The 15,499-nt window shown below is 50.9% G+C and overlaps 3 protein-coding genes across 5 annotated transcripts; 2 read left to right on the top strand and 1 right to left on the bottom strand.

Moving 5' to 3' along the window:
- Positions 1-274: 274 nt before the first annotated feature.
- LOC147046775 (PH domain leucine-rich repeat protein phosphatase 1-like) lies at positions 275-9,010 on the top strand. Its single transcript, XM_085928412.1, has 18 exons — positions 275-289; positions 1,043-2,952; positions 3,147-3,343; positions 3,416-3,541; positions 3,648-3,796; positions 3,904-4,050; positions 4,290-4,520; positions 4,673-4,875; positions 4,946-5,006; positions 5,085-5,180; positions 5,354-5,509; positions 5,584-5,784; positions 5,902-6,064; positions 6,188-6,318; positions 6,396-6,512; positions 6,599-6,793; positions 6,872-7,109; positions 7,314-9,010. Exons 2-18 carry the CDS (start codon positions 1,380-1,382, stop codon positions 8,382-8,384), a joined length of 5,055 nt encoding a protein of 1,684 aa, XP_085784538.1. The 5' UTR covers positions 275-289; positions 1,043-1,379; the 3' UTR covers positions 8,385-9,010.
- Positions 9,011-10,526: 1,516 nt separating this feature from the next.
- LOC147046776 (MARVEL domain-containing protein 3) lies at positions 10,527-13,203 on the bottom strand. 3 transcript variants are annotated; one of them, XM_085928806.1, is made up of 4 exons: positions 12,887-13,203; positions 12,147-12,249; positions 11,968-12,056; positions 10,527-11,585 (listed from the first exon to the last, which is right to left on the bottom strand). In XM_085928806.1, the coding sequence occupies exons 2-4, from the start codon at positions 12,245-12,247 to the stop codon at positions 10,927-10,929; spliced, it is 849 nt and encodes a 282-aa protein (XP_085784932.1). In that variant the 5' UTR covers positions 12,248-12,249; positions 12,887-13,203; the 3' UTR covers positions 10,527-10,926. The 3 variants fall into 3 exon arrangements, with proteins under 3 accessions (XP_085784932.1, XP_085784933.1, XP_085784934.1); XM_085928807.1 differs by lacking the exon at positions 12,887-13,203 and adding an exon at positions 12,372-12,520; XM_085928808.1 differs by lacking the exon at positions 12,887-13,203 and adding an exon at positions 12,480-12,513.
- On the top strand, positions 13,189-15,322 carry c13h8orf82 (chromosome 13 C8orf82 homolog). The gene is made up of 3 exons (XM_085928809.1): positions 13,189-13,836; positions 13,902-13,950; positions 14,124-15,322. The coding sequence occupies exons 1-3, from the start codon at positions 13,669-13,671 to the stop codon at positions 14,597-14,599; spliced, it is 693 nt and encodes a 230-aa protein (XP_085784935.1). The 5' UTR covers positions 13,189-13,668; the 3' UTR covers positions 14,600-15,322.
- Positions 15,323-15,499: the final 177 nt, after the last annotated feature.

Consider the following 15,499-nt stretch of genomic DNA (forward strand, 5'->3'; position numbering starts at 1 on the left):
AAGCCCACCCCCAGCCCCTCCTGCCTGTCTCTCCACCACCCATGTCCCTACTACGCGTCCTCCTTGCTTCCTCCGTCCGTCCCCACGAATCTCCGCCTTCACTGGCCCCGCCGTTTTGAAAAGGGCCAGCTCAGCGAATCCCCCTACCCCCCTCTCCCCCCGCACTCTGTCCCTGTTGACACAGGTATCTGCAAAATGTGCACTCATACTTTTTGGTGTCTGAGGGCCAGAGTGAGGTTAAGGGGTGACCAACTACCCAGCGTTCAATCATCAGCAAATACTCAACCAGGTAAAAAAAAAGATAAAACAGCATGCTGTGCAAAGGCCTTGAGCTGCTCAAATATGGAGAAGGGAATGTAAACACGGGGGCGGTCTCTCAAGTGGCTTGTGTACTGAAGAGGGGGGCATGGACAAATTGCAACCTGCAACTTGAACCTGAAAGGCGCGAGAGGAGCTCCTATTTGCTTGATAAAGGCAGAAGAAGCCAGTGTTGGAGTGTGCAGTGTAGATGAGGAGATAGAAACGAGGCGAGGCGAGGCGAGGCGGGCTCACGGTGAGTTGAGGAGGTAAAGTAGAAACACCTGTGGTCGAAAACAACATTCTTGAACAGGCAGGCCTCTCTTGCAGTTTGCCACACTGGTCCAGTCTTGGACCACACAAGTTTTGCTCACGCAGGGTTGCAAAGACCAAAGGTGTATATCCCCGTTGAAATAGAGACTATTTTGAACAGCTTGAGGCAGGCACAATGAACGTGTGCATAGTTTCTCATTTTAAGCACACTGCAACTACAATCGAAACTCCTGTCAAGTTGAAATCCAATTTACTTTTGGAAGATTGTAGCACAACAGTGACCCCACCTGGGGATTTGTCGAACTTGAGCTATGCTTGATGTACTTCACTGATGTTTCTAGTTTTGATGTTTGTTGTTACTGTGCCTATAAAAGATATTTTTCATGTTAGTAATAAGCGTAATATTGATTTTTCTTTCTTCTTTTCTTTTCTTCCTGCTGTCCTCCCTCGCTGTTTTGTGGAAATTTCCGAGCATCGGCGGGACCCTGAACGCATCATACTTCCTATTCACCGAGACCCGCCCTAGCCTGCTGTGTCGCCCGCCCGTCACTCATCCGTCTGTAGGCAGGACAGCCTGACTCGCCTTCTTCTGCTGGCTTCCATGGCAACAAACTAGAACCGCTTTCAAAAATCTTCAACGCGCCGCTTACCTAACGGTCCCTTGCAACGATGGGAAGATGTGGCCCAACGAGGTATTTGGCAAAAACACGCAGCACCTGGGCTAGGCTAGGCTAACGGGGAGAGCTCGACGCTAGCCAAGGCTAGCCCTCCCTGCACCTGAAGGCTGTCGCTAACCGCGCCTCACGGGGATGGAACGTGTGAAGGAACACGAGTGTGGCGCTCTTTCGACTTCGCTAACACTACAGTGGACGCCAGAGCGTCATCATAACGGCGCTCACGCCAAATCGAGCGAATTGACGGCGCTATCTGCTGCCAAGCGACCATCCATCGGGGAAGACGAGGCGACTGGAGGCGCCGAGGCAAAACTCTTGACAGGGAAGGGACTGGCGGCCACCTCCCTTCTGCAGATTGCCATCAGGAATGGGATCTACCAAAACCAAGTTGCTCATGCTATCGGCGGCGCGGTCAAGAACATCAACATGTCCTCAGCCAAGACGGGCAACATTTACAGCCTTACATCGGCCAATAGTGGCACTTCGAGCAACTCGTTGCTGAGCAAGAGACGGCAGCGGCACAAGCGGAATCTGTCGCTGGGCTGCCCGCCGACCAGCAGCTCCTCTCCCAGCGCGTCTTCCGCCGAGGCGGCCGGCGTCACCCCTTCAGCCTCTCCGCTGAGCACCCTGAGTCTGGATCGGAAAACCTTCCTCAGGCAGAAGCAGTCCAAGCAGCTCCTGGCCTCCGACAAGGGATGGGTGAGATCGGACCTCAGAAGGGGTTGCATTCACGTCCACGACTGGCTCTTGCCCACGTACCCACGGCCCGTGCTGTGCACGGTGGATACTCTGGCCGCAGAGGTGGTCAGCAAGCTGGACTCAAATAAGAGCGAGGGTGTCTTAAGAGTCACTTGCCAGACAACAACTGAGAAAGATATTCACGGACAGACTGATGACGCGCGCAGCGCCGGATCAGATACCACAGACGTGAAGACAAAAGCAAATGAGTCTCTGCTGTTTAACAGCCAGGCGAAACCATGTTTTGAGTCTGATCTCTTCTTAGATGATTCAATCGCAAGTAACTCTTCATCAGAGCTTTGTCTGAACGACATTGGCTTGGAAGTCAACTTGAGTGCAAGCGATTGTTGTGGCGCCTACTCTGAATCAGATTTGGAGACCAGTACTTGTGAGGACAGCAGCCTGGGAGGACCCAAAAGCACGCCGCAGCAGGACTCACTCAGTGAAGTCGCAGGTTTACCTACAGACTCTCCGGCATTGAGTCCAAACTGTGACAGTGCCACAGAGGGACCCGATTCGTTTGAGAGCTCGTCCGACGAGCTGGAGCTCACTTCTTCTCCGACACGCTCGGCCGGTGATTCTCCCGCGGACCCACCTTCAACCGCATACCTCACAAATGCTCCAAAGCGACTGGGAGATGCCAGCGAGGCCGGCGATGGCAAGGATTCACCTCATCTGGCCAAATGCTCCAGCGGCTCTCAGACACGGCCTCCGAGCGAGCGAGCGTCGGTGCGAGCCGACCCGGAGATCGATGCCGGGAGCAGACGGCGCCCCGAGCAGATCAATAGCAGCCCGACTCCAGCGCTCTTTGTCCAGCTGCATGGCGGCGTTGTGCGACGTCTGCGTGACGACGAGAGGCCTCTACAAATATTGAATAAATACCTGAGCAACCTGGGCTTTGAAGACCTGCGGAGGGTCCAGGAGGAGGGAATGAATGCGGGCATTGGCAGCCTCATTCGCTTCTACTTTGGTGAGTACTGTGAAAAACGAGTCGATGTTTTGCTTTGTTTTCTTGGCTTTGTTGTCTCTCTTAATTTCTGACTTTCATTTGATTTCATTTTTGTCAGTGCTACAATTCAACAATTGCTACATCATAAATTTGGTTTGGGGGGAAAAAAGTGGGATCTTAGCTTCCCAAGTAATGAGCACTCGGTCCCTCTTCAGGAAAGCCTCGGAGCGCAGGCGGTTCTGAGCGTGTGCAGCTTTCCGGGGTGTTCAATGTGCGCAAAGGGAAGCCAGTGCTGCCTGTCAACCGCTGGTCCAAACGGCAGGTCACGCTGAGCGGAACCTGCCTTCTTGTGTCGTCCGTCAAACACGCCCACGCGGGCAAGATCCACGTGCTCCCTCTCATTGGGGGCAAGGTATGCAATCGATATTCAAAAAGCCTTTGCAACTTGTATTAAGATGTCATTTGAAAATGTTCCTGGTTGCAGGTGGAGGAGGTGAAGAGGCACAGCCACTGCTTGGCGCTGAGCTCAGCGGGCCCCCAGAGCCAGACCTACTATATCAGCTATGAGTCCTACACCGAGCACCTCTGCTGGCACAGAACCGCCTCCAAGGTGAGGCTTGACCTTCTCAAATGTTTTCTCCTTTCAAAGCGACGTCCTTTGAAAACGATTGTAGACGATTGACCCTGCTCGTTGTGTCCGTCCTCGGCCAAGTCAGATCGTGTCCCAGCGGGTGAACTCGGTTGACCTGTCGTGCTGCAGTCTGGAGGAGTTGCCCACTCAGCTGTTTCACAGTCAGGACCTAACACATCTCTATCTCAAAAACAACTTCCTGTCCACGCACAAAGGGCTTTCGGCACTTACCAGGTGAGTTTGCGGCACCTTGACGGCATGTCAAATGTCCAAATTGCTTGTCCTAAAGTAACACGCAGTGCGTCACGAGGTTATTGATTATAGCGCTGCGGCTCTTGCAGGTTCTGTAAACTGAGAACCCTGAGTTTGTCCAATAACGCAATGTCAGAGTTCCCACTGGCCTTATGTGACCTCCCGTCACTGACTGAGCTCAACTTGTCGGGAAATTACATTTCAACCCTTCCTGTGGAAGTGGGAATCATGCACAAGTAAGTCAACCAGACTGAAAGCAATAACAACCAAAAAAAAAAAACTTATTCATGAGGTCATTTTGAAGCTTCTTTTCCCTCACTGCTAGTTATGATGAAAAAGGCTCACCTGAAAGATTTGCTTCTCAGAGCATAGTTGATTGTGGCTGTGTTGTGGGCCACAGTTGTCTTTTTTTGGAGCAAGAGACTTTTTCAGTTACCTTGATTTTTGTCAATTAACCCAAAAGCAATGTTGGCAGCCTGCAGACGCTTCTTCTGGACGCCAACTGCCTGACCGCACTGCCCGCTGAGCTGGGCACCTTGGAGGCTTTGGTCTACCTTGGCTTGTCTTTCAACTGGTTCACCTGCATCCCTCCTGTCCTGAAGAAGATCAAAGACATGGAGAAACTGTGCCTGGCAGGAAACCGAATCTCAGTCTTGCACATGGCCGGACCGCAGCCGTTGTGCGCTCGCCGCCACATCGATCTCAGGTAAACTCGAACTTTCAGGAGACCAAAATTTGAAGTATGCGGTAGGCTTCGGATGCTACTAAAAATAGAAATCTGTCCGAATCAGTCCTCGGCGCCGTCCGTCTACTTTAAGCTCGCACAAACTACTCCAAGGTGATTTTCTGATACTACAGGCTGAACCGGCTCGAAAGTGTGACGCTGGGAGACACGAAGCAGCTGGAGCACATTGTGCAGCTGGACCTCAGGGACACTGGGCTGCAGCAGCTGGACGTCAGCGCTCTCTGCAAACTGGAACTTCTCTACTGTGACAGAAACCGACTCGCTGTCCTGCGAGTCAGCGGCCACGCCCTCAAGAGCCTGCACGCCTCACGCAACGGTACGGTGCGGCCGCAAAGCGCGCTTTCTTTCAGGTTACTGATTCATAAATATTGTTTTCGTGATTACAGAGCTTCAAGAAGTGGATGTGCGGCCTGTCCCAAAGAATCTGACTTGTCTGGATTTGTCCTGGTACCGAGACTCACGAGAAAACACGAGTCTATGTCCTTGATTTTAGCCGAATGTTGACTCGTGTCTGTTTTCTCAAAGGAACAAGCTAAGTGCTGTCCCGGATTGGGTATGCGAAAGCAGTAAACTGGAACTTTTGGACATCAATCATAATTCCGTCAGCGAGTTGCCCGTGCGGTGAGCATCGCGCACAAATACTTTCATGAAACGCAACCGAGCCTTTAACAGCGAAAGGAATCGCTGATCGAGTGTGAAATTCTTTGTAAAGCGACAGTGGGAAGCAAACCGAGAGAGAGGTGGAACTTTCAGTTTCCAAAGAGAGTGAGCTTGATTGTGTTTGTGCATCCTAGCTTGCTAGCCAACGGCAGCCTCCGAAAGGTGCTGGCGGGCTGGAATGCTCTGAGCCAGCTGGGCGTGGGCCCAGAGGCCTCTGGCCTTCAAATCTTGGACCTGCAGCACAATTGTCTCAAGGAGCTTCCAAACAACCTCTTCATCAAAGCCCAGAAGTGAATACAGGCCGCCTCGCTGTCCTTTCTTTTCATTTGCTTTATCGCGCCAATTGTACGTTTGACGCTTTCAGCTTGCTCTATCTGAATGCATCGGCCAATAAGCTGGAGAGCCTCCCTGCCGCGAGCCCCTCGGAGGACACGTCGAGCGGCCTGAAGGAGCTCTACGTCACCAATAACTGCCTGACAGACACGTGTGTCCCTCTACTGAGCGGACATGGCAACCTCAGAGTTCTTCACCTCTCTTACAACCAGTTGCAGACCTTCACTGCCAGGTAAACAAAAGCCCAAATCAATCAGGTGGACTTTTTGCTTGTTTGCTAGCAGCACAAAACTTTCATCTTTGGTAACCGGTTGTAGCTCCTTAGTTTGATCTGTTTGTCGCTCTGTAGTAAGCTGGCCCAACTGGAGTGTCTGGAAGAGCTTGACCTGAGTGGCAATCGGCTGAGGAGCGTGCCCACCACCATCTTGAGCTGCTGCCGTCTGCAAAGCCTCTCTGCGCACTCCAACTGTATCAGCGTCTTTCCGGAGGTCCTGCAGCTGCCCGAGATCAAGGTTCAACCTCACCACGTGACGAAAAGCCAGTCAGCGATGCAAATGTTGTCGTCTGGGTATCGGTCGGTTTCAGCCGTCCAAAGATCCCGCCGCTTCTAACCTGGTCTTTGTTCTCACCGTCAGTGTGTGGACCTGAGCTGCAACGAACTGATGGAGATTACCTTGCCAGAGTCACTTCCCGCCAAACTGCAGGAGCTGGATCTCAAGGGAAATCCCCGCCTTAACTTGGACCACAAGAGCTTGGAGCTCCTCAAGTAGGAACCTTCCCGATACAAAACCTCCATTCTCGGTTTTAGCTTAAGACTCACAAATTCACACGGTGTCGCTGCAGTAATATCCGATGCTTGAGGTTGGATCCGTCCTCGTCCACGCCCAGTGCCAGCGAGCATCATGGAGCTCCTGCAGTCTGGAGTCACGGATACACGGAAGCCTCCGGAATCAAAAACAAGTCAGTCCTTTTGTGTCTCGCTTCATCTTTTCTCTTTTCATATCTGGGGTTTGCAAAGATGGATGGAACTTGTTTGCTCCTGGCAGGTTGTGCGTGGCCGCGCTTGCGCTGGACTACTTCTGCGGAGCCCGCGAAGCACTGTATGGTGTTTTCGATGGTGACAGAAATGTCGAGGTGCCATACCTGCTACAGTGCACCATGGGAGACGTGTTAGCCGAGGAGCTCCAAAGAGGCCCGAGCCTGGGAGACTACATGACCAACACTTTCCTCACCATGCAAAGGTAGACGTTGGGTAGCAACGGCCTACGTTTCCGCAGCTGCGCTCTCCTGAGCGCGACTTCTGCACCCATCTCCCCTAGGAAACTGGGCACGGCGGGCCAAAGGCTGGGCGGATCGGCGGCGTTGTGCCACATTCGACATGACCCCGTGCCTCCCGCTGAGCACGGCGGCTGCTTCACTCTGAAAGCCGCCAACGTGGGCAGATGCCAAGCCGTCTTGTGCCGAGACGGAAATGCCGTGCCGCTCTCGGCCATCCACACCGTCCAAGAAGAGGTGGAGTGCCAGAGGGTCCGACAACATAACGCCATCATCACAGAGGTGAGTCTCAACTGTGCGCTTGTATTTTTGGTGCATCGTTTTTTTTTTTCCCATCAGTCTCTTCTAGCCGTACTTTTGAGTGTGAGGATCTCCGTATTATCCTCCGTGTAAAAGTCAACACAGCATAGTTAGCAGAGCTATGCGACCAAAATGAAAGCCAAGAAAGCGCATTTAACTCGGGCCTCCGTTCCTCTCTTTCCGCAGGACAATAAAGTCAACGGCATCACCGACTCCACCAGAATGATGGGATATTCCTTCCTGTGTCCGTCTGTCACCCCCCGGCCACACGTCTCCACAGTGACGCTCACCCCACAGGATGAGTTCTTCATCCTGGGCAGCCGAGGCCTGTGGGACATGTTGTCTCCCGGCGAGGCGGTGGAAGCGGTCCGTAATGTTCCCGACGCCTTGGCCGCCGCCAAGAAGCTGGTCACGCTGGCTCAAAGCTACGGCTGCTGCGACAGTCTCAGCGCCGTGGTGGTCCGGCTCAGCATTAGCGAAGACTGCTGCTGCTGCTTCTGCGAGCTGCTGCCTCCACCTCACAGTCCCGGTTTGTGCGCACGCGCACAGCCCTACTTGGGGAGCAGCGACACGGCGCATCCCCCGGCCTCCTCGGGAACCGTCAGCGAGCTTAGCAGCGAGTTCAGCACGTCAGAGCTGAGCAGCGAGGTGGGCTCCACTGTGTCGTCAGAAGATCCGCCGCAAGCCGAGCCGCCGCCGTGCCACGTGAGCCTGCCTGGGCGAAGCGGCGGGCGCTGGGTTGCCTGCGCGAGCGGCGGCTTGCAGAGGCAGTCGTCCGACAACGGGCTTGACAGCGAAGACGAGGAGCCCATCCCGGGGGTTTTCTCCAACGGCAGTCGGGTGGAGGTCGAGGCCGACGTCCACAGTTTGCACGGCGCCCCACCGCGTGGCGCGCATGTTCCTCCCAGTGTGGCTTCCAGTCACGAGCCTTGGGCTCCACCCGTCACCCCACCTTCCCCCTGCCTCAGCGGGGAGAACCGCTCCAGCCTTCTGGGCCGGCGGGCTCGGGCCAACGGTTCCGTGGCGTGCCAAGGCAGGAACCAAGACCTGATCGAGGAGGCTGCGGACGCCCCGCTCAAGAAGCAAGGGGGTTACTTTAACGCCCCCGCTCAGCCAGACCCCGACGACCAGCTGATCATTCCGCCGGAGTTGGAGGAAGAAGTGCGGCAGATCATCCGACAGCAACAGATGGAGACTCGTAACCAGCAAACGGCCGCCTACCAGAAACCCACAGAGCGGTTCATTACACCGCTCTAACTCTGAATCCTTCCAGTCTACCACCGTGCCACCTCATCATCTCGGAGTCCATGTTGATTTGCGCTCGTTCCTCACAGTTGGTCTGGACCAGAGACTATTTCAAGAAGTCAATGTCACTCTTTTCTACTGTTAACAAAGATACAATGCAATTTTTGTAACGACAGCATTTTTCATTTCAGAAGCATTGTAAATGCTTTTCCAATCGAATTTAGACTTGAGGGTGGGTAGAATATTTTGTCAAAATATACATTTTTTTTTTCTGTTTCATCTTTTGTTTTGTGGTACGTTGAGCGCCAAGTTCTCTTGTGGATGTTCCAACTTCTCTGTCATAACTTTTGGTCTCTCATTTGTCAAAGTTAGTACAATATTAACTAACTCCTAGGAGTTTAATACTTTCAAGTGACACGGTCACCAGTGCAGGCAATTGTTCTCTGAGAGAAAAATAAATTATATGCGTATAAATTTCAGTAGGCTGTTCCTCCATATTTGTGTTCTGAGGTTTGCTGCAGTGGTGAATGAATGTTGAAGATGAGGATCTTCTTGTTCTAACCAGCACATTGAATGTTATCTGAACTGTTATATATTTCAACTGCACAAAAAGCTACTTTTCTAAATAAACTCCTGTTTTCAAATGGACTTTCTGACCTCTTAATGAGTTGCTGTTTTGCCGAATATGTTCTATTTTCTCTGAGGCATACAAGAGTAGTCAATGCAGTCTTCAAGAAAGCCTGCCTCAATAAACATGCAAGACATGCAGGGTGCGTTTCCATCATTGACGGTGAAAAAATATATATTTATACTACTTTTTTTTTTTTTTTTATCCCCTCTGTGAGTCATCACCTTATTGTGGTGGAGGGGTTTGCGTGCCCCTACGATCCTAGGAGCCATGTTGTCTGGGGCTTCACGTCCCTGGTAGGGTCAACCATGGCAAAAGGGTCCTAGGTGAGGGGCCAGACAAAGCACGGCTCAGAAGACACCCTATGACGAAAAAGACAAAGACTGAAGACTAGTTTTCCCTCGCCCGGACGCGGGTCACCGGGCCTGGAGGTGGGGCTCGAAGGCGAGCGTCTGGTGACCGGATCTTCGCCCATGGAGCCCGGCCGGGCATAGCCTGAACAGAAAACGTGGGTCCCCCTTCACATGGGCTCACCACCTGTAGGAGGGGCCAAATGGGTCGGGTGCAAAGTGAGCTGGCCGGCGGCCAAAGGCGGAGAGAACCTTGGCGGTCCAATCTCCGGCTGCAGAGGCTGGCTCTAGGGACATGGAATGTCACCTCTCTGGCTGGAAAGGCGCCCGAGCTGGTGTGTGAGGCAGAAAGGTCCCGACTAGACATAGTCGAACTTGCCTCCACACATAGTTTGGGCTCTGGCACAAGCCCTCTCCAGAGGGGCTGGACTCTCTTCCACTCTGGAGTTGCCCACGGTGAGAGGGGTCAAGCAGGTATTGCCCCCCAGCTGGGCAGCTGCACATTGGGGTTTACCCTGGTGAACAAGAGGGTAGCCTCCCTCCGCCTTCGGGTGGGGGGACGGGTCCTGACTGTTGTTTGTGTCTATGCACCAAACGGCAGCTCAGAGTACCCACCCTTCTTGGAGTCCCTGGAAGAAGTGCTGGAGAGCGCTCCTTCTGGGGACTCCATCGTTCTACTGGGTGACTTCAATGCTCACGTGGGCAATGACAGTGAGACCTAGAAGTGGCGTGATTGGGAGGAACGGTCCCCCCGATCTGAAACCGAGCGGTGTTCTATTGTTGGACTTTTGTGCTGGACACGGATCTTCTATAATGAACATCATGTTCAAGCATAAGGGTGTCCATGTGTGCTCTTGGCACCAGGACACGCTAGGCCGCGGTTCGATGATCGACTTTGTAGTCGTGTCATCGGATTTGCGGCCGCGTGTTTTGGACACTCGGGTGAAGAGAGGGGCGGAGCTGTCAACTGATCACCACCTACCTGGTGGTGGGTTGGCTCAGATGGTGGGGGAAGATGCCGGTCCGAACTGGCAGACCCAAACGCTCTGTGAGGGTCTGCTGGGAATGTCGGAAAGAAAGAGAATGGTCAATTTCTATCATTTAAAAAAAGCCTTAGTGTACGTATACATGGTATTTTTTTACATTTACAAAGCTTTAGTCATTTTTTCCCAAGTCTTACTACACATGGTCAATTTGTTTTATTTAAAAAAGTCTTACTGTACATGGTTATTTTTTTCCATAAGAGCCTTACTATACATACATTCCCCACCCACAAAAAAGCCTTACTAAAAACGACCATAAATGTTTTAAAGTTGATGACACAGAACATAGCAAATATGAAGATTAAATGCAAATTTGATACTTTATCAGTTTGCCTTTTTAATCAAGCACAGCATGTGTGCATTTAAAAAACAACAGTTAAAAATGCTAAAACTGCACAATGACATAAAACAACGTATCTTGATGCACTTAGAAAAAGTCAAATCAGTGATTTGGGTTCCACAACACAAATGTTAAAACGATCACTTTGTTAAAACAGACCAGGGAAGAAGAGGCAAAAACCAAACCGTCTCAGTCACACCTCGGTGGTTTCGGCCTCGAGCGGGGTCCTCAGCGTATTTGATCCGAGTTGCCTCGGCTTGGCGTGGCGCTGTTTACGCTCCTTCAAGTAGCGCTTCACCCCACGGATGGTTTGGAAGGTGAGCGCCGTGCCGGCGGCGTACAGGATCGCCGTGATGAGTCCGAACAAAGCCACGGCGGCGTCGGCCCCGCCGACGTCGCAGTTCATCCACGTGTAGCCGTTGCGGGCGTATAGCCGCTCGCGCTGCACGCAAACGTCAGTAGCGTTGACGCCCATCACAAAGTGCAGGTAGAGAGCTACGGCCACCACATAGGTCACAGCCCCCACGCCCTGAAACGCCAGCGCCCCGTAGAGAAGCTTGCGGGACAGACGGTGGGGCGGCTTGTTGCTGGCCACCACAAAGAGCAGCGAGAGCACGCCCATGGTCAGGCTGAAGGCGATGCCGCCGTAAATGCCCGGTGCTCTCATCTGGCTGTAGCGCATGTCTAGTTCGCGCACCTTCTGCAGCTCCGTGCCCTGCAGGTTAAAGTTGGAGTTGATGCTGATGCCGCCAAGGCCACCCATGGAGGATAAGCCAGATGTCACCATCTGCGCAGCCACCACGCAGATCAGAACCAGGCTGTTGGTCAGCACTGAGCAAATCAAAACGATACCTGAAGGCACAAGACATTGGCATGGATAGTTGTACGAAGTTCATTTTGTTTCCTTTGTCGATCACTTTTTTTTGGGTTCTTTTATCACAAACATTTATGTTAGTTCTTTTATCACAAACAAATGTTTGTGATAAAAGAACCAAAAAAAAAAAAGTGATTGGCATGGATATTGAGTTTCCTTGCTCAAGTGAAGCATTTGTGAGAATTACTGTAGTTATTGCATAGGCTGCATCCTCGACAGCAGTCATCCGCATGACAAAGAACTTTGCGGGAAAACCAGTTGGACAGTATCGAGTTCCAGAAACCAGAATGGAAGTATGCAGAATGAAATCAAAATCCGGCCTTAGAGAAAGCCCCGAATCCTTTCCACAGACAGCCTCACCTCTCCGGGAGCACATGTGTGTGCATTTGGAGTCATCGCGCTCACGGCGGTCCGGATCGCGGTCGTAGTATGGCGGTCGGGAGGATGACCTGGAGAACGGTAACAAACACAATTAGGATCCATTCATTCAAATCTTTTGCGCTGCTATCAAGATAAATGAAAGTTTCCATTGTACTCGCCCGTCAGCTGATGAGCTGTCGCCATTGCGTGGGTCACGGGGCTGTCGGTGGTCCGCGTTTCTCTTCCTGTTGCCCGGCTTGGAACGGGGTGCTTGGCTCATTGCTGGGAAATGAAAAGGACACTTTGAAGAGAAAGGAAAAACGTTGCCGCTCTCACTTGATTTGATTCTGCTTTAGCAATCACTACAATTTAAAGACAGTCAATTATTAACTTGCATACGGTACGTGGACTAAATTAGTCTGACTAGTTTGATCCGTTATTTCTGTGTCCAATAACTGAGTGACTCATTTGAGATGAAAAATCTGTTTTTTTTTTGTTTGAAAATGGCATACTGTGTATATCTTTTGTGAAAGAGAACTTGCAAGTATGACCGATCTGGAGAGCCAGCAGCCAGCTATCAGCTGAGGTGCATCCACTCCGATCTCCAAAAGTCATACAACCTGACTCCGCCCCCGACATTTCTTGAGCGACGGACCACCTGAATGATCTTATGTAAAGACCTCACTAAAATAACAGTGGTGATGCGTCCTAACCTTTCATCAGACGAAATCAGCTCACGTCTACGCTACAAAAAAACTTTTTAGAAAGTTTTTTAAAAGTATTTAACCAAAAACCACCCCACTCCCAAACACTCGCCACTGCCTAAAAATCAATGACTTGAAACGCAAAGCTGTCAACAGGGTCTCAAATCTAATGTGGGTGGCTCAGAGTTTAGCATTTGTCATGAATCCAAACTCACTGGGAAGTTGGTGTCCGTGAGGAAAAGTGAAACTATTTCGCCATTACGGCGTCCCGTATGAAGCGAGCCCAGGTAAGGTACAAGGAAGGTGGCTGACGGTGCCCCACCCTGCCCGGAAGAGGAGGCGGGAGGAGGAGGGGTTGGCTTTTCACATTCAATATGGCGACCCCGTCAACGTACGACACACTGTCCAAAGCGGTTAAACATATGTTAGCTAAATGGGGGTCGCTGATATACTCGCCTGTCAAGTGTGCAGGCACCATTCGTTCGATTCCCGCATGTGACGGCGTGTGAATGTGTGCGTGAATGAGTGAGTGACAAAAAAAGTCAGCCAAGTTGTGCGTCACCACTTTCGACGCAACTTGTGTTTTGTTCTTGCGATGGTGTCACACCTGCGTGAAACTGGCCACCCACCTAAGGGAAATAGTCTGGTCCGTTTGCGCAGTGAAACAAATCTTCCGCCAGATGTAAACATCCAAACATAAACATGACAGCACTGTATTTCATGTTCAGATACATATATGTACTAATCTACAAAATCTGATACCATGTCAGCATTGATGTTCTTAGACTATTTTACGCACAAATTTAATTTACAGCACGATAGCGCTATACCAATTTAGACCGTTGGGTGGCGGTAGTCAACATAAAACGAAAATGTAAACATTTCCGGGTTACGTCATGAGTCAAAGTTGAAGTTTGTTTATGAGAGTATTTCTCCATGTATTGCTGGTCACACCGAATCTCACTTTGTCGTTTAAGTACATTTTGAGGTTGAGCTCATGTTGTTTCTTCGGACAAGTGCCGTGCTTGTCAGCCAGCGTGTGGCCGCTTTACGCTGCACGCCCGCCGGCTACAAGAGCTTTACAACAGCCGCTGCGTACGTGCAGGGTCAGAGCCCCGAGCCACGCATCCGAGAATACTTCTACTACATTGATCACCAAGGGCAGGTGACCGTTGCAAATTTCCAGAAAGTTCTTCTTTAAGATGTTCTTCATTTTGGCTTCCTTTGCAGTTGTTCCTGGATGACACCAAAGTGAAGAATTTTGTCACCTGTTTCAAAGGTAGAGACGAGTTCAATACTGGAATCTGACGTTCTTTAGAAATGTATAACATATAAACAACCTGAGACTAGTAGTGCTGTCGACGTTTCTCTGTTTGGGCATTTTTATCTTATAACTGGGCTCTTTCTTTTTTAACGTGATGGTGCTTTGTATTTCTTTTCTTGTATCACCAGACAAACAGTTCCTAGTCTTTTTCTTCAGTCGCCTGCGTTTAAACCAGAGCGGACGCTACGAGGACGCCTTCCCCTTCCTGTCCCCGTGCGGGCGAGAGAGGAACTTCCTGCGTTGTGATGACCGACCGGTGGTCTTCACCCAGCTGCTGCGGGACACGGCCGGCAACCGGGACTCGCTGTCGTTCTGCGGTGGCGAGGACAAGCTGACGGTGGCCTTCGAGCCCGAGGCGCTCTACATGCACCCGACCAGCGGACGGGTTTACCACCCGTGCTCGGAGCGAGCGGGCGGCATCGGGCTGGTGAGGTCGTCCCTGGCCATGGAGCTCAGCCCGTTCTTTATCTACGCTTCGGAGCATGCTCAGTCAGGACCGCCCACGCACTTCCTATGGAGGAAACAGCAGTACACACTAAGCAATGAGCTGCTCAGAAGGTTTTCCACAGAAAACCAAGACGACAGCCCAACTGGAGGGCTGTAATGCCCTGATATAATGACACTTGAGTGACATGTCAGTCATAAAGATTTGGCATTTCAAGCATTCATATGATCCCGAAACTACGAATTGTTGAGTGTTTCTTCACTTAATGAGCCCCTCCAAGGCCCGTGACATTGATGAACAAATGACACTTGAAATGTTAGCAAATGAGAAAATCAAACTTGAAATGTTAGTGAATGTTCCCCACTTATTTCGCGAGACAAAAAAACAAATGTCAAGGGCTGTTCGTATCGACGTTTTACACAGCTCGGTGGTTAGCGTCAATACCGGTGCAAACGAGCGAGCACTGCCTGCTCCGGAGAAATGATGGGATTAGAGACCTTCAAATCTGAACACAATAAAACATTTAGTACAAGAGGGATTAAAAGGCTTATATTCAACAAGACAAGTTTCTTTTGATTGGCTGAGCATATTATGCATCTTTCCGACCGATTACTCATATACTTTTCATATCAACAAGGTCACTGCAGCCCAACTGCGTCATTAGCGACGTCAACTGGCGGAACAGCTTCTAATTGATCTGCGTAACCTTCATTGTCGCAGTCAATAGTAATATTGATAAATGGCACGCTTGAATGAGTTAATTGTCAACAACTTGTACAAAACCCAGAGTTCCTATTTTGTTTTTCCTTAGGGTTTGTCCTCCCAGAAGAGAAGTAATCTTTTATTATCCAATACGGCATTTAACGTCCTGTAAAAAGAAAACACATTTGCAGTAAGCCCCTGTGACTTTTATGAAAGGCGCGCACACACACACAAACACGTTAACAGCTTGTCTGCCTCTTTGCCTACCGCCGGTCATAAATCACCACAGTCTGCACCCTAAATGTCAGGAACGGTAGCAAAATAGAATGTATTTACAGTACGGTGTTTCTGACTTGT

Source organism: Syngnathus leptorhynchus, chromosome 13 (genome assembly GCF_054491065.1).
Source record: "Syngnathus leptorhynchus isolate UIUO chromosome 13, UIUO_Slep, whole genome shotgun sequence".
NCBI classification, from domain to species: Eukaryota; Metazoa; Chordata; class Actinopteri; order Syngnathiformes; family Syngnathidae; genus Syngnathus; species Syngnathus leptorhynchus.